We start from the raw sequence: 24,444 nt of genomic DNA on the forward strand, positions 1-24,444 counted from the left end.
AATAAAAAAAATTATGCATTTATATATACAGTACAGACCAAAAGTTTGGACACACTTTCTCATTCAGAGTTTTCTTTATTTTCATGACTATGAAAATTGTAGATTCACATTGAAGGGATTAAAACTATGAAGTAACACATGTGGAATTATAGACATAACAAAAAAGTGTGAAACAACTGAAAATATGTCATATTCTAGGTTCTAGCCACCTTGTGCTTTGATTACTTCTTTGCACATTCTTGGCATTCTCTTGATGAGCGTCAAGAGGTAGTCACCTCTTCCAACAGTCTTGAAGGAGTTCCCAGAGATGCTTAGCAGCACTTGTTGGCCCTTTTTCCTTCATTAGGTTCAGGTCTGGTGACTGTGGAGGCCAGGTCATCTGGCGCAGCACCCCATCACTCTCCTTCTTAGTCAAATAGCCCTTACACAGCCTGGAGGTGTGTTTGGGGTCATTGTGCTGTTGAAAAATAAAGGATTGTCCAACTAAACGCAATCCGGATGGAATAGAATGCCGCTGCAAGATGCTGTGGTAGCCATGCTGGTTCAGTAAGCCTTCAATTTTGAATAAATCCCCAACAGCGTCACCAGCAAAGCACCCCTACACCATCACACCTCCTCCTCCACACCAGCACACCTGTGAAGTGAAAACCATTTCAGGTGACTACCTCTTGAATCTCAACAAGAGAATGCCAAGAGTGTGCAAAGCAGTAATCAAAGCAACAGGTGGCTACTTTGAAGAACCTAGAATATGACATATTTTCCGTTGTTTCACACATTTTTTTGTTATGTATATAATTCCACATGTGTTAATTCATAGTTTTGATGCCTTCAGTGTGAATCTACAATTTTCATAGTCATGAAAATAAAGAAAACTCTGAATGAGAAGGTGTGTCCAAACTTTTGGTCTGTACTGTGTGTGTGTGTGTGTGTGTGTGTGTGTGTGTAATATATATATATATATATATATATATATATATATATATATATATACACACACACACACACATATACACACACACACATATATCTCTATCATCGGTGAAGTGAAATTAAATTGTAAAAGGTTAACCATTTAGTAAATAAAGGTTGATTGCGGCATCTAAACTGAAAATGAAACTCTCTCAGCGGAGGGTCCTCACCTGCCTCATCGTCTACTGCTCCATGCCTAGAGCAGCAGAGTGCCGGTAACACTGATCAATGCTATGCTATGACATAGCATTGAACAGTGTATGCAATCAAAAGATTGCATGGTATAGCCTTCTAAGGGGGCTAAAAAAAAAAAAAGTGGTAAAAAAAGTGGTAACAAAATGAGAATAAATGTGAATGAGCCCCCCCCCCTCTAATAAAAATTTTAATCACCCCCCTTTTCCTATTTTTTTAATAAAATAATGTAATAAATGTCCAAACTATTAAAATATAAGGTTAGCTAGCTAAACCGCATGGTCGATGGCGAACTCGTAAAAAAAATACCAAAGTCCAAAATTGTGAATTTTTGGTCCCTTCATATACCATTAAAATAATAAAACGCAATCAAAAATTAAGCCCTCATATAGCCCCATACGTGGAAAAGTAAAAAAGTTATAGGGGTCAGAATATGACAATTTCAAACATACTAATTTTGGTGCATGTACCGTATATACTCGAGTATAAGCCGAGTTTTTCAGCACGATTTTTCGTGCTGAAAACGCCCCCCCTTGGCTTATACTCGAGTGAACAAAAACGTTTCTGGCTTAGCTGTGATGGGATGGCCCAGGCCATCCATCTTCTGCCATCTATGTTGCAGGGACCGTCCGGTGGGGAGGGTTAGTCGTTCCAGGCTGTCCATGTTCACCGGGAGGCCCTCTTCTGCGCATTGTCGTCAACGCAACGTCACTAGTCCGTGGCCGGCCCGGAGTGGAGAAGAGGGCCTCCCGGTGAACATGGACAGCCCGGAACGACTAACCCTCCCCACCGGACGGTCCCTGCAGCATAGATGGCAGAAGATGGACGGCCCGGACCAGCTCACCCTTCCTTCCCACCGAGAAAGCAACAACTGGGGAGGTGAGTAGAAAACAAAAGGAGGGGTCTGGATGATGAAGGGAGGGGGATGATGACGAGGGTGATCATGACCGGGGGGTGATAATGACAGGGGGGGGATGATGACATGGGGGGGCAATGATGGCAAGGGGGGGGGGGGATGATGTGTTTCCCACCCTAGGCTTATAGTCGAGTCAATAACTTTTCCTAGGTTTTTGGGGTGAAATTAGGGGCCTCGGCTTATATTCCAAATGGCTAATACTCGGGTATATATTGTAGTTATAATTTTTTTAAAGTAGTAAAACCTACATTAATTGGGTATCCCTGTAACCGTATGGGCCTACAGAATAAAGATAATGTGTCATTTTACCGAAAAGTGCACTGCATAGAAATGGAAGCCCTAAACATTTCCAAAATTGTGTTTTTTCTTTTCATTTCACACCACAAATATTTTTTTTTTCCGCCGCAGATTAGGTTATAAAATAAGGAATGTCATTACAAAGTACAATTGGTGACACAAAAAACAAGCCCTTATATGGCTCTGTAGGTGCAAAATTAAACGCATTGATTTTTAGAAAATGCAAAAACTAAGATTGTTTTGTTTCCTTAAGGTGAAAATGGGCTGAGTCCTTAAGGGGTTAAGGACATTACATCAAAGTTGGTTCAGCCTGTAGTTTTCCACTTTGATTTTGAGTGTGACTCCATATCCAGACCTCCATGGGTTGATAAACTTGATTTCCATTGATCATTTTTGTGTGATTTTGTTGTCAGAACATTCAACTATGTAAAGTCTAAAGTATTTCATACGATTAGTTCATTCATTCAGATCTAGGATCTGTTATCTTAGTGTTCCCTTTATTTTTTGATTTGAAATCAATGTTATTTTAGATGTTCCACAACCCTATCCTGTATTATTTCCATTTATTTTCCCACTATTAATGTCAGAGATACTGGAATATTAGTTGCCCAATTCCTCCCCTAACCACAGGATTGAGTATGTGAGCCCAAATGTAGCAAGCACTCGCCATTTGGGCTAAGCATGTCCTTCCTGTAACGGCAACTGATTTTACACAGGCTAAGTTCACACTGCAGAATCTCTGGGCCGAATTTCCACTGGAGATCTTTCGGCAGATCCACTTAAAAGGGGTATTCCAGGGAAAAAACTTTTTTATATATATATCAACTGGTTCCAGAAAGTTAAACAGATTTGTAAATAACTTCTATTAAAAAATCTTAATCCTTTCAGTACTTATGAGCTTCTGAAGTTAAGGTTGTTCTTTTCTGTCTAAATCCTCTCTGATGACACCTGTCTCGTGAAACGCCCAGTTTAGAAGAGGTTTGCTATGGGGATTTGCTTCTAAACTGGGCGTTTCCCGAGACAGGTGTCATCAGAGAGGATTTAGACAGGAAAGAACAACAACCTTAACTTCAGCAGCTCATAAGTACTGAAAGGATTAAGATTTTTTAATAGAAGTAATTTACAAGTCTGTTTAACTTTCTGGAGCCAGTTGATATCTAAAAATTTTTTTTTTTCCTGGAATACCCCTTTAAGAATGCATTGCTGTCTATAGGGACTTAAATGCAGTTCGCATGGCCCTAGCGCCACACTCAGGATCTCCAATGGAAATTCCATCAGGTGATTCCGCAATGTGAACCCAGCCATAAAATAACTGGCAACAGATTGATCTGTGTCGGCTATTAGCCATGACCCCAGCTGGTGAAAGCAGATTGGAGCAGCTAGGTATAAAGAAAACCCAACTCCTAAGCCCTTTATATGTCTCCATAATGATGTAACTCTTCATCATGGAAAGTTATAGGGTTAAAAGGACAGGTCAGCATCGTTGGAGCATTATAAGATGGTCAAAGTAAAACCTTAGATTACTATAAATACAGATTAAAGACCACTTATTATATAAAAATAGAAATGATATCTCAAAAACAGAACTAAACAAACAAATCAGACAAAGAAAACTGAAAAATAATGTGGGCTAAATGCTTGAAATCGCTGAGCTGAATGGACAAAAGAAAGTGTTGCTGCTCTAGTACATTCTAGTTTTTCAGAAGGATTCCAAATTCAAAAAGGGCACAATAAAAAGTATTCATGAAGCTTTTCTTGATTCTGGTGTTAAAGTCCTTTTCCCTCCATTTTTTTATGACAATTTTGTTAATAAAAAATGTTTATATGACATACTTAAAGGGGTATTCCAGGCCCAATTCTTTTTTATGTATCAACTGGCTCCGGAAAGTTAAACAGATTTGTAAATGACTTCTATGAAAAAATCTTAATCCTTACAATAGTTATTAGCTTCTGAAGTTGAGTTGTTGTTTTCTGTCTAACTGCTTTCTAATGACTCACGTCCCGGGAGCTGTCCAGCTCCTATGGGGATATTCTCCCATCATGCACAGCTCCCGGGACGTGACATCATCATTGAGCAGTTAGACAGAAAACTTCAGAAGCTAATAAACAGATTTGTAAATTACTTCTATTAAAAAATCTTAATCCTTCCAATAGTTAACTTTCTGGAGCCAGTTGATATATATATAAAAAGGTTTTGCCTGGAATACCCCTTCAATAACCTTATATGCATATTTGTATTTTATACGTTGGTTAAAAAAGTGTGTATATGTATGGGTGAAAAAAATGCTGCAGCTACTGTCTGTGTCATGGCTGGGACAAAATACAGGGACAAGCAAAACTCTGTGCAGGCTCCAGGCTTGTTGATTAGTCCGATCTGTGAGCCGGGGCGTGTTACAGAGTCTCAGTGTACAGCACAGTGCTATTCTTTTCCCGCACCGCATTTTTGTTCCCAAAAACTTACACGTTTTTGAACCAATGTTTATTACACAGATACATAGGTTATTATCTAAATCAGTGGTCTCCAACCTGCGGACCTCCAGATGTTCTAAAACTACAATTCCCAGCATGCTGGGAGTTGTAGTTTTACAACATCTGGAGGTCTGCAGGTTGAAGACCCCTGATCTACATCGTTTAAAAAGTTTTTGCAAATAACAGTGCCCATTTAATGTATTCTGAGCACATTTGATGTCCTACTGTATATGGTAAAGTACTATATATGGTAAAGACACTGGGCTTCACTGGAAAGGGAGTGTCACTTACATGCAACAACATGCGTTAAACTTGTGTAAAAATTTGACACAAATTGAGTCAAGTCAACCAACAACTGTTAAGCTAGATAAAAGTGATTTAACCCGATAACGACCATGGACGAGTATAGACGTCCAGGTTGGCGGGCGTTCCCGCACCTGGACGTCTATACTCGTCCATTCTTCTCGTGGGTGCTGCCCAGTGCACCCACGAGATCGCGGCAGGGACTCGGCTGTATCACACAGCCGGGACCCTGCTGCACTGCCAGGACCGAAGTAAACTTCGGTCCCGGCAGTTTTAACCCTTACAGCCGCGGTCGGAAGTGACCGCGGGCTGTAAGAGTTATGACAGAGGGAGGGAGCTCCCTCTGTCTCTCCTGCAGCACCCCGCATCGCGATCGCGGGGTGCTGCTGCATACCTGGGCTGCCGGGGGTCCTACAAAGACCCCCAGGTCTGCCCTGGGTATTGCCTGCTAGTGAAATATGCTGCCTGCTAGTGAAAACTGGCAGGCAGCATATAACTGCAATGCTTTGGAATACTAAGTATTCCAAAGCATTAAAAAGTGTAAAAATAAATAAATAAATAAATAAAATAAAAGTGTAAAAATAAATAAAAATGTAATAAAAGTGTAAAAAAAAAATATATATTAAAAATACATTTATTAAATTAATCTAATAAAAAAAAAAAAGCATAATGTGTAGGATCGCATTGGCGGACATCCGCAGCATGTAATATGCTGCGGATGTCCGCCACATGATCCTACACATTATGCAGCAGTCACGGTAATGAGCTCGCTGCTGCGGCTGGGTAGCTTTGTGCGTCCACTCATAGCGGCGGATTTTCCGCCAGCAGTCATGAGCGGACACACTGAGCTACCCAGCCGCAGCAGTAATGGATATATTCGCCATGAGCGGGTGCTTATTCCCACAACATGGCGGATATATCCATCAGGAGCCTTAACTGTCACAGACAGACGCGTTATACTGCCAGCCGACCAGCCAATAACTTGTAGGGGTGCGGTATATAAATGGGGTCACTTGTGGGGGTGGGGGTACTGTTCTGCCCTGAAAGCCAAATGGCGCTCCTCTCATTCTGAGTCCTACCACGCGGCCAAGGAACCATATATGGCCAAAGCGGGGGTATTTCCGAACATGGGACAAGCAGCTAAATAAAATATAGGGTGCATTTTTTTCAATATCAGAAGTGATGTACAAAAAATATGCCCCTCAAATGATGCATTTGTGAAAAATTGCAATTTTCGAATTTTTTACACTGACTTTGTAATAATTCCTGCCAAAAAACTATGGTGTTAAAATACTCACTGTACCCCCTAGCGAATACCTTGAGGGGTCTAGTTTTTAAAATGGGGTCATTTGGGGGGTTGTTCCTATGTTCTACTACCTTTTAATTTCTGCAAACCTTGCATAGCACACAAAAAAAGATGTCCTTTTCAAATTTTCTAAATTTTCTAAATTTCAAGTTAAATTGTTAGGGTTCTAACTAATTTAAAATGTTAATTCAAAACTAAAAAATGACATCAAAATAAAGTAGACATCTGAAATTATAAGTTTCATGAACTATTTGGTCAGTAAGTATAAATATATGCAACCAATTAGTGTTAAAATAGCAAAAAATCGTAATTTTTTGTAAAAATTTCATGATTTTTTGCATTGTAAAAAAAAAATACAAATGATATCGGCTTACTTTTACTATGTACATGAAGGACAACTTGTGACAAAAAAAACAATGTCAGAATTATCGTGATTGGCAAAACGTTACCAGAGTTATTCTCTAATAAAGACAGACAGGCCTGGTCTTTCAGGGGCATACAGGTTTATTTGCATTGGTCCTTAAGGGGTTAAGATGCTACCAATAGTTCAAAGTGCCCGAGCCACTGTGATAAAGCTGGTACTGGATTATTTAAGCAAATCTGTCCTATTTTTCAATCTTGTCTTGCTCTGTATAAATTAAACATGTATGTATAAAGACATAATGAAGTTTAAGAATCCGCTCGCTCTCGTCATCTTCCACTGCAGGAACTCAACACTATAGACTAGATTGATCAATCTGTCTAGGGACAAAAATGGATTTGCCTATAGCCACCAACCATAGCTCAGCTTTCATTTTACCAGAGCAATGTGACAAATTAAAGCTGAGCTGTAATTGGCTGCAATGGAAAATCAGACAGACAATCCTTGTTTTCAAATAGATTAATAAATCTGGGCATAGGTTTGAAATTTCAAATCAGTTTTTTCAAAGATTTACATAAATTGTTAGTGGGCTGACCACATTCAGAAAACAATTGTCAAAAGCCCTTTTTGTGCATTTTATAGGTTTTTAGTAAGCTCCTTTCCCTTCCAGGCTACAGCTGAGATTTTCTTCTAGAAGTATTGCATTTCTCGTTTTCATCTATTGGCTCCATTACCAGGTCCAGCCAACCAAAATGTGTTAAACAACAAATCACTGTGACTCTTTGACAAAGCACTATCCAGTTATTTTCTAGTACAAAAAGTATGATCCTGAAGAGTATCCACAAGTAAAAATATTTAAATACATACCTGAATAAGCCGATCATTGTCCATCCATCGTGGAAGCTGTGTCATCTGACTAAGGCACTGGAATAAGGTAGCTCTTAAGGCACAATAATTATCTCCCCTTACGCGTCTTATGGAACCAAAAAAGTGAGACACTTCTTCATATCCCTGTAAGAGTAAATAGAAAACCATTTATGCTGCACAAACCAACGGCAAAATGAAACCGGTGCATGAAGTGGGGTCCCAAACCCCTATTTATTTTAAAAAGGACGGGCGTCTTAAAGAAATCAACATTAAAAAAAGCCAACAGAACCCGAATAACTAAGGGATGAGTTCACAGACAGAGAGACATGACACTTAGAGCCGGCAGAGTCTGCCACCCCATGAATACTTGCTTGGGCCCAGGCTTCTTTCCTAAACTAATTTCTCTGAAATGCCTGAGCAAGCAAATCAAACTGTTGTGGGACCTGCTCACTGCAGTTTGGTCAGAATAATACAGGAGACAGGTTCCCATCTCCCCAAAAACAAAAAAGTCACACATGTCCAAGTTTTCTCTACCCTGATAAGTTGTGAGTCCTCCATTTAGTGATGGCGAACCTGTGGCACGCTGAGCCCCCTCTATGGGCACACAGCCATAGTTCACCACGGTTGCCTTTTGATGCACTCCGCCAGCGCTGGACTTCCGCTATGCCCTGGGCTCTCAACCCGTGGTGCACGGGTTGAGCGGGGGTACACGAAAGAGCTGACAAATACAGGCCATGCTATTGTAAGTGAGCTGCGTGGTTGCCGGGGAGACGTGTGACCTCCCCTGAAGTTGTGCAGTGTTGTCGCACAGCGCAGGAGGACGTCACACGTCAGTGCGGCCCCACCGAATGGGATGCGCTGCATGAAGTAACAGCTTGCAGGGGACCGCAGGAGGCCAGGTAAAACAAGAAAAAAAAAGTTAAACAACTGTATGGGATGGAGGGGGACTGTATGGGACGGAGGGGGACTGTATGGGACGGAGCACAAGGCATTAAGATGGAGGGGGGAGAGGGATAATGGCGGAGGGGGGATAGGGAGTAATAAAGCACAAGGCATTAAGATGGAGGGGGAGAGGGATAATGGCGGAGGGGGGATAGGGAGTAATAAAGCACAAGGCATTAAGATGGAGGGGGAAAAGGATAATGGCGGTGGGGGGATAGGGAGTAATAAAGCACAAGGCATTAAATTTTACTCTCCATCCCCCCTTCCCTCCACCATTAACCCTCTACCCCTCCATCTTAATATCTTGTGCCATTATTCCTCCCTCCCTCTGATCCTCTTGCGCCATTTGCCCCCCTCCATCTTAATCCCCTCCATCTTGCAGCATTCCCCCCTTCCTCTGATCCCCTTTTGCCATATTGGATTATCCCACCTCCTCCATCTTAATCCCCTCGTGCTATTATTCCTCCTCCATCTTAATCCCCTTGTGCTATTATTCCTCCTCCATCTTAATCCCCTTGTGCTACTATTCCTCCTCCATCTTAATCCCCTTGTGCCATCATTCCCCCCTCCCCCCGATTCACTTTTGCCATAGCGGATAATATGAGTACACACACAGACTGCAGAGTACATCACTTATTACTGTGGTTGTGTTCTTCTTTAAAAAAAAAAAGATGTTAATTAGTTATGGAAACTGTGTGAGTTGTTTTTTCTTAACTTAAACCTCAGTATTCTGATTTAATTGCTCTGCTGGCACTTTCTTTGAGGGAAAAAAAAGTTAGCGTGCATTACAGTTTGGGCACTGCTTTAGATAGCCAACCTTTTACTACTGTGTATATCCCTATTTAGATGAATGAAACAGGCTTCCAGTTGCAGAAGTTTCTGCAACAAATCAGTCACATGAGTTCACTTTTTGTTGATTGGAGAGTGTTGGATCTGTGTAGAGACACAACTTTTCAACAAGGGGATTGGTAACACCCAGCTGACAAATTATATTTGTCAGTAGGAATGTCCCGATACCAATACTAGTATCGGTATCGGGGCCGATACTAGCCATTAACATGGTATCGGGGACTCGTTCAATGCCCCCGATACCATGTCCGATACCTGCTGCCGCTCCGCTGCCCCGTTCTCCGGTCCTCCCGTCCGCTTCATAGTCTTCCATGGAGGAGCATGTGACACACCGTCACTCCACCTCCTCCCCTGCGCCCAGCGTAACGCTACGGAGGAAGCGGAGGGACATGTATGTCACATGTTCCTGCATAGTACGCCATGATGCGGACCAGGAGGAAGGAAGAACGGGGCAGTGGAGCTGTGTGCTGCTGCTAATGTCTAAAGGGGGGCCCTGCTGCTGCTAATGTCTAAAGGGGGGCCCTGCTGCTGCTAATTTCTGTAAGGGGATACTACCTACTATTAAAGACAATCTTACAGCAGAGTCACCTGCACTAACTTGAATTTATAGGTAGATGCAGGTGACCCGGTTTCTACCACTGCTCACCATGTGGTCATCGTTCTCTCCGCCAATGCAAATTCCCTGTTCTGTCCAATGGAGAAGAGAGAAATCTTGGCTCTTACTACAGCAGCCGCCTCCATTGTACACAACAAGGACCCACATATCAGCAGGGTAAACAGCGCCAGAAACCGCGTCACCAAGCTGTCAGATTCCCTTTAAAATATAAGTACTCGTACTTGGTATCGGTACTCGGTCTTAAAAAAATGGTATCGGGACATCCCTATTTGTCAGGATTACCAAAGAAAGACCACAGTGCAGCACTGAGAAAAGAAGCTTCAGAATGATTTTAGGGGCAATACATTTTTATACTATGCTATACATGTCAGGAGAGCCGACAGATGCTCTCTAAAGAATTACCAACAAAGCAGGATTGTGCATATAGATTTCTGCATGCAGATTACAATAAGAAATACGTGTATATTATGTAACTTTATATTATACACTTATATAAATAAACACTATAACCATAACTGCAAATTCCTAAACCTAATCTAAAACTTTAAACTATTAGCAATTTTTTTGTGGATGAAAATGTAATTGTTGATTGAAATGGAAATGTGTTCCATCCATCATGTAGGCAATCAATATATAGCCTGGCATTCATTGGAATGGCAGTTATATAAGAATATATTTCCCCTGTGGCAGAGGATGTATCAGAGCGAATGTCAAAAGAAAGAAATAGTTGCCCAATGCAACAAATTATGTTTTTTCTTATTTTTCACAGTCCTTTTTAGATTAATACAATTAAAGATGTGACTTTAAAAGTCTCCAGAAACACTGAAGAGAAGTATAAAGACTTTCTGTTCACCTTCACATCACAATTTCTCCATCCGACTTGAGTACACGATTTTATAGCTTAAAATCGTATATAAAGTCGGATCCATTGACCTCCATTAAAAGTTCAGATACGTTACACACATCCGATTTGATCCGCATCCGATTTCACACGATTTTTTGTTCAGGTCTGAAATCGTGGACCACCCCGATTTCAGACCCGAACAAAAATCATGTGAAATCGGATGTGTGTAACGGATCTGATTTTTTAAGGGAGGTCAATGGATCCGACTTTATATACGATTTCATACGATTTTAAGCTATAAAAATAGTGTATTCAAGTCAGATAGAGAAATTGTGATGTGAACGCAGCCTAAAAGGTGTTGTCAAGGTAGAGAAGGATCAGGCATGTTGCAGTTAAAGGGAAAGGAGTCGAAGTGCATTATCCCAATTTTTTTTCCATATTTTCTCAACACTTGGCTGAGCATTCAAGTGTTTGGGGGTAATGGGAGGGACAGCTGTTAGTTAAACAAAATCTATTGAAGGTGCATGATCATCTACACAACACTACTGGTTAAAGGGGTATTCTGGTAAAAAAAAAAAAACTTTTTTTTTTTCATATCACCTGGCTCCAGAAAGTTAAACAGATTTGTATATTACTTCTATTAAAAAAAAATCTTAATCCTTCCAGTACTTCTCAGCTGCTGAAGTTGAGTTGTTCTTTTCTGCCTGACTACAGTGCTCTCCGCTGACACCTCTGTCTGTCTCAGGAACTGTCCAGAACACGAGCAAATCCCCATGGCAAACCTTCCCTGCTCTGGACAGTTCCTGAGACAGACAGAGGTGTCAGCAGAGAGCACTGTGCTCAGGCAGAAAACAACTAAACTTCAGCAGCTCATAATTATTGGAAGGATTAAGATTTTTTAATAGAAGTAATTTACAAATTTGTTTAACTTTCTGGAGCCAGTTGATATGAAAAAAAAAAAAAAGTTTTTTCCCTGGATAACCCCTTTAAAGGTGTATTCAGGATATATAACAAGGAGCATGAAAGTGGCTTGTACCTCCTTCATTTTCTTTGCTACCGATGTCTTCCCTCTCCATTCCCTTTGGCAATATTCTATGATGTCAACTTCTGGTCCCACTCCTAATTTAAGATCCTCTAAGAAAAAAAATATATATATATTTTAAACAGTTGTGTGTAGAAGATAAAATACAGCTATGAAATATGCATCTGTTTTAAGCTTAATTTTCTTAGATCAGTGTTTCCCAACAAGGGTGCCTCCAGCTGTTGCAAAAATACAACTCACAGCATGCCCATACAGCCTTCGGCAGTTGGGAAACACTGTCATAGATATACAAAACTCCAGCACATCAGTAAAATCTTTGGGAGTGGTAGAACCTCTGTCATAATCCATAGGATGTCACAATCATGTGTCTGAGTAGTTCATGCTCTCACGCATAGGCAGATCCCCCACCTACCCTCTCTACAAATGTCATTCCACAAAGCAGATTTATACTATAGTGAGAAGGGTACATAATTTAGTCTATAATAAAATACTTCATTACAATTTCCCATTAGTTATCCAATAAGTTTTAAATACCATTTAGGCAACACACAACCGACACAAAACACATACACAAAGCTCATACACATTAAACTGACTTCAGCTCCCACGGTTATAAACGCCTGTACAGAGTGTCTCATAAGATGCTCTAATAAGCATTAAAAGCTGGAGAATAAACTTGCTGTAAAGCTCTTCTAAATAACTTCTTATTGTGCGGTTTACAGCCATTCTAAAAAAGATGTGCAAGCCTGTAGCATCGTAAATAAAGAAATAGTCTACAGCTTGGAAGGTGATTACCATATTTATCGGCGTAAAGTCTACCTGCGTGTTATACGCCGATAAGCCGATGCAGTTCAATGATTTAAAGTAGGCGCTTTAAATCAGTGAACTGCAGCGGCTTTTGCAGGTCCAGAGACCTGCCGTCGCTGCCGGCTTCTCTGCCCCTGCCTATCCTGGGGTCCAGAGACTGCCGGCGCCTTCCCTCCCCATCCCCCCGGTTTTTCTGACCCCGCAGAAGCCCCCAGGAAAGGCAGGGGGAGAGAGGCTGTCGCTGCCCGCTTCTCTCCCTCTGCCTTTCCTGGGGTCTAGAGCCCTGCTGCTGATGCTTCTCTCCCCCTGGCTATCGGCGCCGCTGCCGCTTCGCCTCCCCCATCCCCATTTTTATGATTACCTGTTGCCAGGGTCGGGTCCGCGCTGCTTCTGGCTCCGGTGTGGCGTCTATGCGTCGTTGCTATGCGCTGCGAGGCGCAATGAAGAATGACGCGACGTCACTCGTCATTGCGTAGCGCAGCGCATAGCAACGACGCATAGACGCCACACCGGAGCCAGAAGCAGCGCGGACCCGACCACGGCAACAGGTAATTATAAAAATGGGGATGGGGGAGGCGAAGCGGCAGCGGCGCCGATAGCCAGGGGGAGAGAAGGGGCAGCAGCGCCGATAGCCAGGGGGAGAGAAGGGGCAGCAGCGCCGATAGCCAGGGGGGGAGAAGGGGCAGCGGCGCCGATAGCCAGGGGGGGGGGAGAAAGGGCAGCGGCGCCGATAGCCAGGGGGGGGGGGGGAGAAGGGGCAGCGGCGCCGATAGCCAGGGGGAGAGAAGCGGCAGCAGCAGGGCTCTAGACCCCAGGGAAGGCAGGGGGAGAGAAGCGGGCAGCGACAGCCTCTCCCCCCTGCCTTTCCTGGGGGCTTCTGCGGGGTCAGAAATAGTGTATCGGGGTATACACATGCACACACACACACCATCATATTACCAAGTATAGTTAGGTAAAAAAGTCTTTTACCCAAATTTCCTTGGTAAAATGAGGGTGCGTGTTCTAGGCCGGTGCGTGGTATACCCCGATAAATGCGGTAATTTTTTTTTTTTAATGGGGTATTAAATGGGGTAAACTGGTGTACAAAACTTGACTCATTTTCAATGTATGCAGTACAAAGTGAACGTTTCCAATATAGTTATAGCATTTTAATATTTTTAATACTTTGCCACATAATCACTAAATTCACATAATTCAAAAACAATGCAGCACTACTTCACCATTAGATGCCCCGTGCCAGTGCCCTGACTTGATCAAAGTCCATGTAATAGAAAACAATGGCGCAGCACTCCAAAATTGCAAAAAGTGAAAAATGTATGCCTTCATGTCAAAATTTAAGTGACGTTTCAGCTCCCCAATGGAGCTTTTTTCAAGCATGCTCAGGACTCAGCGCTATAGGAGTTTTACAACATACAAGCACAAAAGGGGTACCTTTCATGTCTTTTTCAGCCGTTGTAATTCCTTTCTGGATTTTCTCTTTTTCAATTTCTTCTTCATCTCGATAAATGTCTTCATAACTAAGCAAAAATTATTGGGTAAAGCAGATTATTTAGGGACACTACCAGGCAGGATAACACATACAAGCCTGTACCAGTCTCTGTCATATGGGGTATACAGGTTCATACCAAATACCGAAATTTTTGGGCTGCACGATATGAATTTTTCCCATACCTCTCCCATTCGGGAATGAATGAATAAGCCCAGCGCTGCACTGCGCTGTCCCCACATCGGGGAACTAATCATATGTGACCCACCAGCGCTGTTCTGCTCCCCCCCCCCCACCAAATCATGTTACCCGCCAGCGCTGTTCTGCTCCCCCCCGATTAATTATCAGCCCAGCGGCGTACTACTCACGTATGTCAAGCACTGCCCTCCTCCTCTTTGTTGGCGGCCGCTGGCGCTGGAACTCACTGTACGTCAGTGGTCTCCAACCTGCGGACCTCCAGATGTTGCAAATCTACAACTCCCAGCATGCCCGTTGGCTGTCCGGGCATGCTGGGAGTTGTAGTTTTGCAACATCTGGAGGTCTGCAGGTTGGAGACCACTGACATACAGTGAGTTTCAGTGCCAGCGGCCCCCCAACAAAGAGGAGGAGGGCAGTGCTTGACATATGCGAGTAGTACCCCGCTGGGCTGATAATTAGGGGGGAGCAGAACAACGCTGGCGGGTAACATGATTTGGGGGGGAAGCAGAACATCGCACACGGGTCACATGATTTTGGGGGGGGTGAAAGAAATACCGTTATATACCGTGGAACCGCCATAAGTTACAAAAATACGGTGATACACATATTTGGTCATACCGCACAGCTCTAATATGGGGTGCATTAAAAGGGAAAGTAACACCTGTATCTTTTACTAACTAAAATCAGATAGTGACACATTCTTCTTTTCTTAATCAGTTTCTATTTTCTGTTTTATACATGATTTGACAGCCTAAGCAGCTATTTAAAGCCTTTACATATATGCCAAACCTCATACATCTGACCTCTGGCCCCATTCATAACTGGAATTTCCAAATGGAATCTGGTGGGAAAAGTCAACTAGATAATTCCTTCAAAAAGGTATTCTGCTGCACTGTGCATACTGCAGACGTTTCCTTTAAATGGATACATTGCATCAATAGGAACAATTTTCCAACGTACTTTCATATTCTGACAGCTCTCCCTGGGTCTTGCGGCTTCTTAAATGTGAAAAGTACAGTCGTTCCGCTCTTACCCATGCTGGCTACAGATTCTAGCATCCGTCTGACATGTACAGTCTCAGGGCAGGAAGCAGTGACCTATTATCAGCTCCCCTGTTCTAATGTAGCTCCCTCTTCTCCTTATGATGAGGCACTCGACAGAGTCGGTGACCTAAACGTTCCTTTCTCACTGTGTCTTTGTCTCTATGATCCCACAAACTGGACATGACACAGAAGGAAGCAAAATGTAGCACAGAGACTCTGCTGTATCTGAAGACTGACAGGACAGTGAGCGGGGCAGCATGGAACTAAGGGAACTGTGCAAAATAAATAGCTCCCCTCTGTAAGGGGTTTTTCAACTAAAAGCTCCAGAAACAATGGCAATATCCAGGACCTAGACAAGTGAGGCGCTTGTGTGATTAATCTTGGTCCACACAATTGGATATACACTTTAAAGGGGTCAGGTAGTCATAATGCCTGGGTGTGGCTAATTAAATTGAGCCCAATTGTTTTGTAAATTAAGGGGACAATTACTTTTCACATAGGGACAAGTAGGGCTGAACAGTATTTTTCTCTTTCAATAAAATTATTAATTTGAAAAAAACAAAAAAAATGTTGTGCCTACTCGGGTTATCTTTGCCAAATATTAAAAAGTAGCTTGATGATGGGAAAACTTCATAAATGCTCAGATGAATGAGAAAGTGAATACTCAGTAGTTCCATAAACACATGCTTATACCCAAATTCTAACAATATGGAAGGAGCAGTTTAGTACTCACGTGTCCAGAGACAATTCTTTTTGTGCTGTACACAATTGACCTGCAATCGTCTTGGATTCTGATCCTAGACTAGTTTGGGAACTACAGATTCCATCAGGCACATCTTTATTTAATAACTCTTCAGTATTAAGGTTTTCTTCCTGTGCAAGTTCATTTGGTGGCTTATCAGGTTTGTTTTTTACACAATCTCCCATTTCTCTGGAGTCCTCACAAGTCTGTAAAGATTCTGGGACATCTTCTGGTTGCTTCTGCTGAGTAACCAAAGGGCTATCACTTACAGTTTCATCCCTAGGAACAAAAATATGCATACATGAATATAAGGAGAGAGTCTATGGCCACCCCACTTTTTTTTAAATAAAAATATTAGTTTTCTTGCATTACTGCATTCTTAGGGCTCGTTCACACTGCGAACATCGGCAGTAGGACCGCATGGACGTGCGCGGTGTCATAGAAGCAATGCATAACACCAAAGAAAGAAATACTGTATAGAGTGCACACCACATAAATATAATAATCAATAATCTTTATTATTTACCAAATACAATACAAAATACACATAAAGGGCTAAAACCAATTAAAAAGCTAAACAAAGCATGACCCAACATGGGAGAGGGGCCATGAACCCCCCCTCACCAATGTCCTGTCCCTGTAATATACTCACTCCGTGTGGCTGTAGATGCACAATATCAAGTCAATGTATAGCAACCGCTAAACAACTCTGAATAATAACAAGCAGGTACAATATGACTACTGAATAAGAAGATTAAATAAGTGCAAACAGAGTATATAATATCACCAAATATTGGCAGCCACAGACAGAGGAACCATAACGATGTACACAGGGACAGGACCCCAGAGCCCCACACGTTCCGTCACAACCGGTGACTTCCTCAGGGGTGACAACACCCCTGAGGAAGTCACCGATTGTGACGGAACGCGTGAAGGCTCTGGGGTCCTGTCCCTGTGTACATCCCTATTTTGTATTGTATTTGGTAAATAATAAAGATTATTGATTATTATATTTATGTGGTGTGCACTCTATACAGTATTTCTCTTTCTTTGGTGTTATGGTAGTCTTCATTATACTGAGTAGTAGCACCCATTGTGTATTCGATATGTGGTGAGCCCCCCATTCTTTTATAATGATAGAAGCAATGCAGTCCATCAGAATTCCATCCAAAGAATAAACCTGTTCATTCTTTGGGCTAACGTTCATTCTGCTGGTGGAATTTCACAGTATGCACAGAGCAGCGGAATCCCATTGAAAACAAAGATACTTTCCGGCAAGCGGAACTCAGCAGCAAAATATCCGCAGTGTGAACGAGCTGTAAGACCCACACTTCTAGTTTTTCCAATGAAGTGCTTGTTTTTTGTGTTTCCAGTGGTAGACAATGCAAATTGATGGCTAGAATTCTGCTAACAAACCCACAATTCTGGCACCATTTTATTTTTCCCCCCTATAAAAACATTACTGATTTTCATTTTACAAAATGCATCCGTTATAAACGTCCATCAGAAAACCCTTGTTAAACGGCCGTTAAACAATCCCATTCAAGTCTATGGGATTTTTTTATTACCCGTTATGAACCATTATAGCCCGTCATGAATAACGGCCGTTAGTTGTGACGGGAGAAATAACCTCACATGCACTAATTATTCTTCCTTCACAAGCAACGGGTAAATTAACGGCCGTTATTTTTAACATTGAACTCTATAGTAAATGGATGAGCCTTTACGTCATCCGTTTGCACCTGGTTTATAATATCCATTATTACTTCTGAGCATGCTCAGAAGAGGTGACATCAGCAGACTCCTGCACTGCTGAGGGACTACTACTCCTCCCATCATGGAACAGACTTCTTTCCATGATGGGAGAAGTAATTCCCAGGCTGCAGGAGTCTGCAGACAGCTGGGGAGGCTACATTAGTGTTTGTACTACTACCCTCATCATGGACCAGAGTCTGTTCCATGATGGAGGTTGTAGTACATGGGCTGAGGGATTGATCGCACTTGGTTTCACTTCTGAGACCCTATGCGATCCGAAGTTATAAAGCAGGGGAGCGGGCGGCATGGTCCGCAACCCTGCCATGTATCAGTGTGTTTTAACTTTCATTTTTGAATCCCCTGAATGGTCAGTACCGAGGAGCCTTCCAGGGCTCTCAGCGGGAGATTTAAAAATGAACATTGGGAGTAGCAGGGGGCCATATGTACATTAGAAGTGCTGTGGGGGCAAGATATACAGCACTGCGGGGGGGGGGGGGGGGGAGTGCAGACATATAGATTATATATCTAGACCCCAAGTGCATATATATATATATATATATATATATCCCCCGCTGGCGCATTAAATATATACCCCCCCAGCGCATTTATAATATGCCCTGTGCAGCGCATTTATATATTATATCCCCCAGAGGTCTGCTGGCACTATGCGCTGCTAATAGAAATACTTTTCATTCATAGCGCTGCAGGGGTATATGTATATAGAAGCGCTGGGGGTGCAGACATTTAGCGTTATCTGCCCCCCACAGTGCTTCTATATACATATGCTGGCGCTGCGCTATGAATGAAAAGTATTTCTACCAGCAGCATCGGGCCGTCGGCTGCTGCTAGAATGCTTTTCATTCATAGCGCAGCGGTGACATATGTATATAGATGCTGCGAGGGTACATATACATGCGCCGGCAGGGGATACATTATACTTGCGCCGGCGGGGGATATATATTTATTAATGCGCCGGTGGGGGGTATACATTTATTAATGCGCTGCAGGGGGCATATTATAAATGTGCTGGGGGGGCTAGATATATAGGCTATATGTCTGTCCACCCCCTGCAGCGCTATACATCTTTCCCCCCCAATTGCTTAATAACTTCGGATCGCATCGGGTCTCAGAAGTGAGACTCGGTGCGCGACGATCAATCCCTCAGCCCCTGTACTACAACCCCCATCATGGAACAGATCGGGGTAGTAGTACAAACACTAATGTAGCCTCCCCAGCTGTCTGCAGACTCCCGCAGCCAGGGAATTACTACTCCCATCATGGAAACAAGTCTGTTTCATGATGGGATTAGTAGTAGTCCCGGCTGTGGGAGTCTGTAGGCAGAGGTGTTATGGCCATACATGAGGGACGTTATAACGGGTCTTAACGGATGAATATTTATTGATCCGTTAGCACCCATTATTTCATCCGTTATTATACATCCGTTTTCACACAGAAAACGGACGTTTAATAACAGATGAATGCTCATAGTGTGAAAGCAGCCTTAGTCCCACTATGGGACATGACTTTACAATTATTTGATCACTTCCATAATACTATACTAAAGTAAAACCTGTCCACCAGTGTAAAGCCCAGGGCCTAACAAGTGTAAAAAAAAACCCCAAAAAAATAAAAAAAAGGGGGCAGACTTCATATAGTCTCCTGGTGGCATAGAAATCCATCAACATCCCACAACTGCGTCATGGAGGCACCAATGGGATGTCAGAAGGGGACCTCTCACTCTGATTAACATCTTAGATGCCTGGTAAACACTTTGATCTCCTAAAACTTGGTAATATTTAATGATTTATTATGGTCACTTCTTACAGTGCAGAAGGCCCATTAAGTTGACTTAAAATACAGGAGATAAAAAGCTTTATCTTGGCATACCCGGCAGTTGTTTCCGTCTGAGAATCCTGGAATAACTTGGACCTCTTATTGCATTCAGAGAGGCTTCCGACATCTGCTTTCCCATCATCTGTACTGCTCCATTCTCCTGATGACCTTTTCGTGTTCTGATCCACACAGTCATAATTCACAGGTTCCAGCTCCATTATTCCTTCAACCTGACTAGTGCCAGTTTCTCCACTATACAGAAAATCACGAGAATTTTTTTAATGTGAAGTATTGTTATGAAGTATTAGAGATTGCCTTATTATATATTAAAATAGTAATTTCTTTTTTAAGGCCTAACTACAATGTGTCTATCTACTAGGACTTACAAGAACAACCATGCCAACAAGTACTAGTGTAATATAGAGTACACGACGTTGTACTGCAGTTCAGCCCCATTCTTCATTCACCAGTTTACACAAAGCACAATAACACATGGGGGAAACTTTCTAGAGAAAATTTACAAAAAGGGATTTGCCCATAGCAAACACATGCCAGCTCTTTTTTTTTTTTTTTTTTTTTTTTTGCTGCTTTGGGCAATGAATGGGGCAATGTGACTGCTTGCTGTGGTCTTCCTTATTCATTCTTATTCCTTTGCACTAGGTCTAAACCTCCAACATATATTTAGGACAATAGAAATGCAGACATCAGAAAAAATATATTATTATTATCCTGTTATTAAATTAACTGGTCCAGCTGCCATCCAAAAAAAACAGGATGTCCCAATACTGATATTGGAGCCTATACTAGAGATGTGCACTAGTACTGGCGCTGGTACATATCTACCCGATACATGCATGGGGTGTGTGAATATCATGGGACCAGATGCAGGAAGAAGTAAGCAGGGCTCAGTGCAGCTGCTCAAAAGCTTGTGCTCTGGCGTCTCCTGGCATCAACTGCTCTGGTATAGTGATGTTATTGTTTCCCTTTTTAAAAGAAAAAAAGTATGGGTAATTGGTATCTGAGTACTTAATAAAAAATAAAAATAAATAAAAAAAGGAATGAATGAATGATGAAATAAATAAATGCTGTACTCACTCATATAGATGGATGTTATCTTCTTTATCCCGTCATTAGATGATCAGCAATCAAGGATAAAATCCATAACCGCGTACCACTGCGCAGGAAGAGCTGCGTCTCTCGCTCCCCGCTTCATGGATTTTATCCTTGCTGATCATATTATGATGGGATTAAAAAGATAACAGCCATCTATATGAGAGTACGGCATTTACTTCTTTCTTCATTTGTTGCAGTACCGCTGGATTGCTTTGTCATATGCTAGCACACCATTTCGGCTGTGAGCAGTATCGTGTAGTATCCACCTGACTTTCAGTTCATATAGTTTGCCTCGTGTCATGAGCAGCGCCTGAGTGATTATTTGTTCTCAGACTTTGATTCTTTTACTTGAAAAAAAAAAAAAAAAAGTGTTGGTACTCGGTTTAAGAAAATGGTATTGGGACACCCGTACTTTTATGTTTGGAGGATACATAGCTGGAAAGACAGATCAATACATCATTACTCACCCATTTTCTATCTCATAGCTAGCTTCAGGAAGTAAAGTCTGTCTTCTTCTATATAAGAATACATCTACAGCACAGTTCAGAAACTCGGGTTCCAGCTGCTGGGAGCTTACAGAAGAGCCCCCCACTTCCTCTTTCACAGGTTCATCTGGCTCTTGTTTGCTGCGATGGAAATACGTGAACAATTGGCCCATTACACAGTTCTGCACAGTTCAATGGAAACAACAGTGAAAGTAAGGCTGTAGAGACGTTTCCTGTGAGGACAGGAACGCATTGCCACAAGTATTGTTCTATGACTACAAGGAGCAGACAACACCTCAGATGAATGAGTGGACAACCGACTCAGCCATGACAGATGTGGGGAGTGGACGTTCTCACCTAGTCACACCAGTGATGATGACGACATACCGGGTATAAATCATTGGAAATGTCTGATAGACGAGAGCAGAAGTGCTCAAACAGGTGAAAATACTCACAAAAGAGGAAGTGTATTCTATGTCCTCACATCACTAGATCTTTACTAATAAAGAAACCCTTCCACTGGTACAAGAAGCACGACATCTTGTGTATGTCAGCCTGTCACATGACCCACATTCACCCAAGACTACGGTGGCCATCCATTGATAGGGCTTGCTCACATGGCTGGACTTGCGTTTTGCATTTCTTTTATATGCGATTTGTTGGAAATCCAGCAATATCTGCTCTCTGCAGTAACTTTGGGGTAGATTTATCAAAACCTGTGTAGAGGAAGAGTGGTGCAGTTGCCCATAGCAACCAGATTGTGTTTTTTTTTTTTTTTAAAAAGACCTCTGAAAAAATAAAAAGAAATCTAATTGGTTGCTATGGACAACACCACCACTCTTCCTCTACACAGGTTTTGATAAATCTCCCCCCATGCCACTGCTTTCTGTCACGCTCTGGTACAAGACAGAACACAGGTGGTTTTATCACAGAAGTGCCCCCTTGTCCATCGCCATCCTAAAAGGGCACTGCTGCTGCCTGAGGAGGGGGCTGGCTGCCACTTGACAATATTCTAACCTGGTTCTTACACACCATCGGGGAGATTTATCAAAAACCATGTTAAGATAAAGTGGACCAGTTGCCCATAGCAACCAATCAGATCGCTTCTTTAATTTCTCAGAAGGCCTCTGAAAAATAAAAGAAGTAATCTGATTGGTTGCTATGGGAAACCACCAATTTTTTTCTATGCACAGGTTTTGATAAGTCTCCCCCTATATGCTCTGCTGGGAAACTAGATTCTACATTTCTTCTATACAGTGCACTGAAAGTAATGCCCAGATCCAGGGATATCCCATGTGTGTCCCCTCCCAGAAAAAATAAAAAATAATAAAATATGAATATATGTTTTAACATGGGGGGCAATAGTAAAGAAATCAAACAGCAGTCTACTCCTCTTGTTCTACATGCATGACATCTCCCAGTACTTATATACAAAGCTGGGTGACAACTAGGGATCGACCGATATCGGTTTTTAGAGCCGATACCGATAATCTGTGGAGGTTAGGGCCGATAGCCGATAACTTATACCGATATTCCGGTATAAGTTATCGGCTATTTACCCCCCCCCCCCACCGATGCAGATGGTTGATTTAAAGCGGCTTGATTTAAATCAATGAACTGCAGCGGCTTTTGCGGTGCCATAGACTGCCGCCACCACCCGCTTCTCTCCCCCTGCCTGTCCGGGGGTTCTGAGTCCTATCACCGCCCCGTCCCACCGCCCCAATGCACCCCCCACAGCACCGCCCCGGCCCCATTGCCTCCCCCATCCACAGTCCACTCTACATCTGGCTCCGGTGGTGTCCTCCTGAGCTGTCACTGTGCGCACTGACGGTGACGTCACGTCGCTCGTCACTGCGCACAGCGTAACGCAGGACGCAGCAGGACCCAGAAGTAGCGTTGACCCCGGGCCTCGGGAACAGGTAATTATAAAACCAGGGATGGGGGAGGCAATGGGGCTGGGGCGGTGCAGTGTGCGACGCGGTGCGTCGGTGGGGGGGGGGGGGGGCGGTCGCGGTGCGGTGGGGGCGGTGCGGGGCATTATCGGCAAGGTAATTGCTGATACCGATAACGCCCAAAATCGTGAATATCGGCCGATAATATAGGCCAAACCGATAATCGGTCGATCCCTAGTGACAACCAATACAGCTAGGGGTGTGTGACAGCTAAGGTATGGTTACATGGGAAATTTGTCTTTAGAAAAAATTCACAGCAGTTTATTTTGACACGGTTGATACCATTTGTGGCCACAGATTGGACAAGGACATCCTGCTTCTCCCGGGGTGACATGTCACTTCTGGCATATTTAAAGGGGTACTCCAGGGAACTGAACTTATCCTCTATACTCAGGAAAGGACATAGGTGTTCGTCATACTTACTAGTTCTCGGCGCGCTCCAGCACCCACCCATGGACTTGGGCAAGTGACGGACTGGATAATATATTTATAATAAGTGTTTAATAAGTTCAGTTCTCTGAAGTACCTCTTTAAAATGGGCACAACACACAGTGTGAACCGTGGAACAAAGCGCATGATTTAAGGCAAATATATTGATACGTCTTAGGCTGGGTTCACACCACGTTTTTGCAATACAGTTCCTGTATCAGGTTTTTGGATGAAAAATGGATTCCTCAAAACCGGACTAAACTGTATCAAAATGTGTACAAATTTTAACCTGTATACGGGGAAAAAAAAGTTTTTAACTTTTCATTCCATTATGAATAAATTCCCATTGACTCCCAATGTTAAAAAAAAAAAACTGTATGCGGTTTCCATACAGTTTTTCACCCGGACCAAAAACAATGATTGTTTTGGGTACGGGGAAAAAAAACCGGACACAACCGGATGCATTGTTTGGCATACGGTTTTCAATGGAGAGTTAAAGCATACGGTTATCAAATTGAAGACGTATACAGGAACTGTAATGTAAAAATGTGGTGTGAACCCACCTACTATTACTTTCACTTGCAGGGATAGGAAGATACTTTCCCATGTATGTGTGTCTAGAAAGCAG

At 42.6% G+C, this 24,444-nt stretch overlaps 1 protein-coding gene across 4 annotated transcripts in view; it reads right to left on the minus strand.

Moving 5' to 3' along the window:
• Window positions 1-24,444, minus strand: part of OTULIN (OTU deubiquitinase with linear linkage specificity) — a 42,095-nt gene that overhangs the window by 15,528 nt on the left and 2,123 nt on the right. For 2 of the 4 annotated variants that reach the window (XM_056520954.1, XM_056520953.1), the window contains 6 exons: window positions 21,418-21,617; window positions 19,892-20,089; window positions 16,241-16,528; window positions 14,212-14,297; window positions 11,968-12,065; window positions 7,681-7,824 (listed from right to left, as the gene is read on the minus strand). In XM_056520954.1, coding sequence (XP_056376929.1) covers window positions 7,681-7,824; window positions 11,968-12,065; window positions 14,212-14,297; window positions 16,241-16,528; window positions 19,892-20,089; window positions 21,418-21,608 — 1,005 coding nt within the window. In that variant the 5' untranslated portion in view covers window positions 21,609-21,617. Of the gene's footprint in view, window positions 1-7,680; window positions 7,825-11,967; window positions 12,066-14,211; window positions 14,298-16,240; window positions 16,529-19,891; window positions 20,090-21,417; window positions 21,618-24,444 lie in introns of those variants that run through there. The other 2 variants (XM_056520955.1, XM_056520956.1) reach the window with 1 other exon arrangement.

The sequence above is a fragment of the Hyla sarda genome, chromosome 5, assembly GCF_029499605.1.
Source record: "Hyla sarda isolate aHylSar1 chromosome 5, aHylSar1.hap1, whole genome shotgun sequence".
Classification (NCBI taxonomy): domain Eukaryota; kingdom Metazoa; phylum Chordata; class Amphibia; order Anura; family Hylidae; genus Hyla; species Hyla sarda.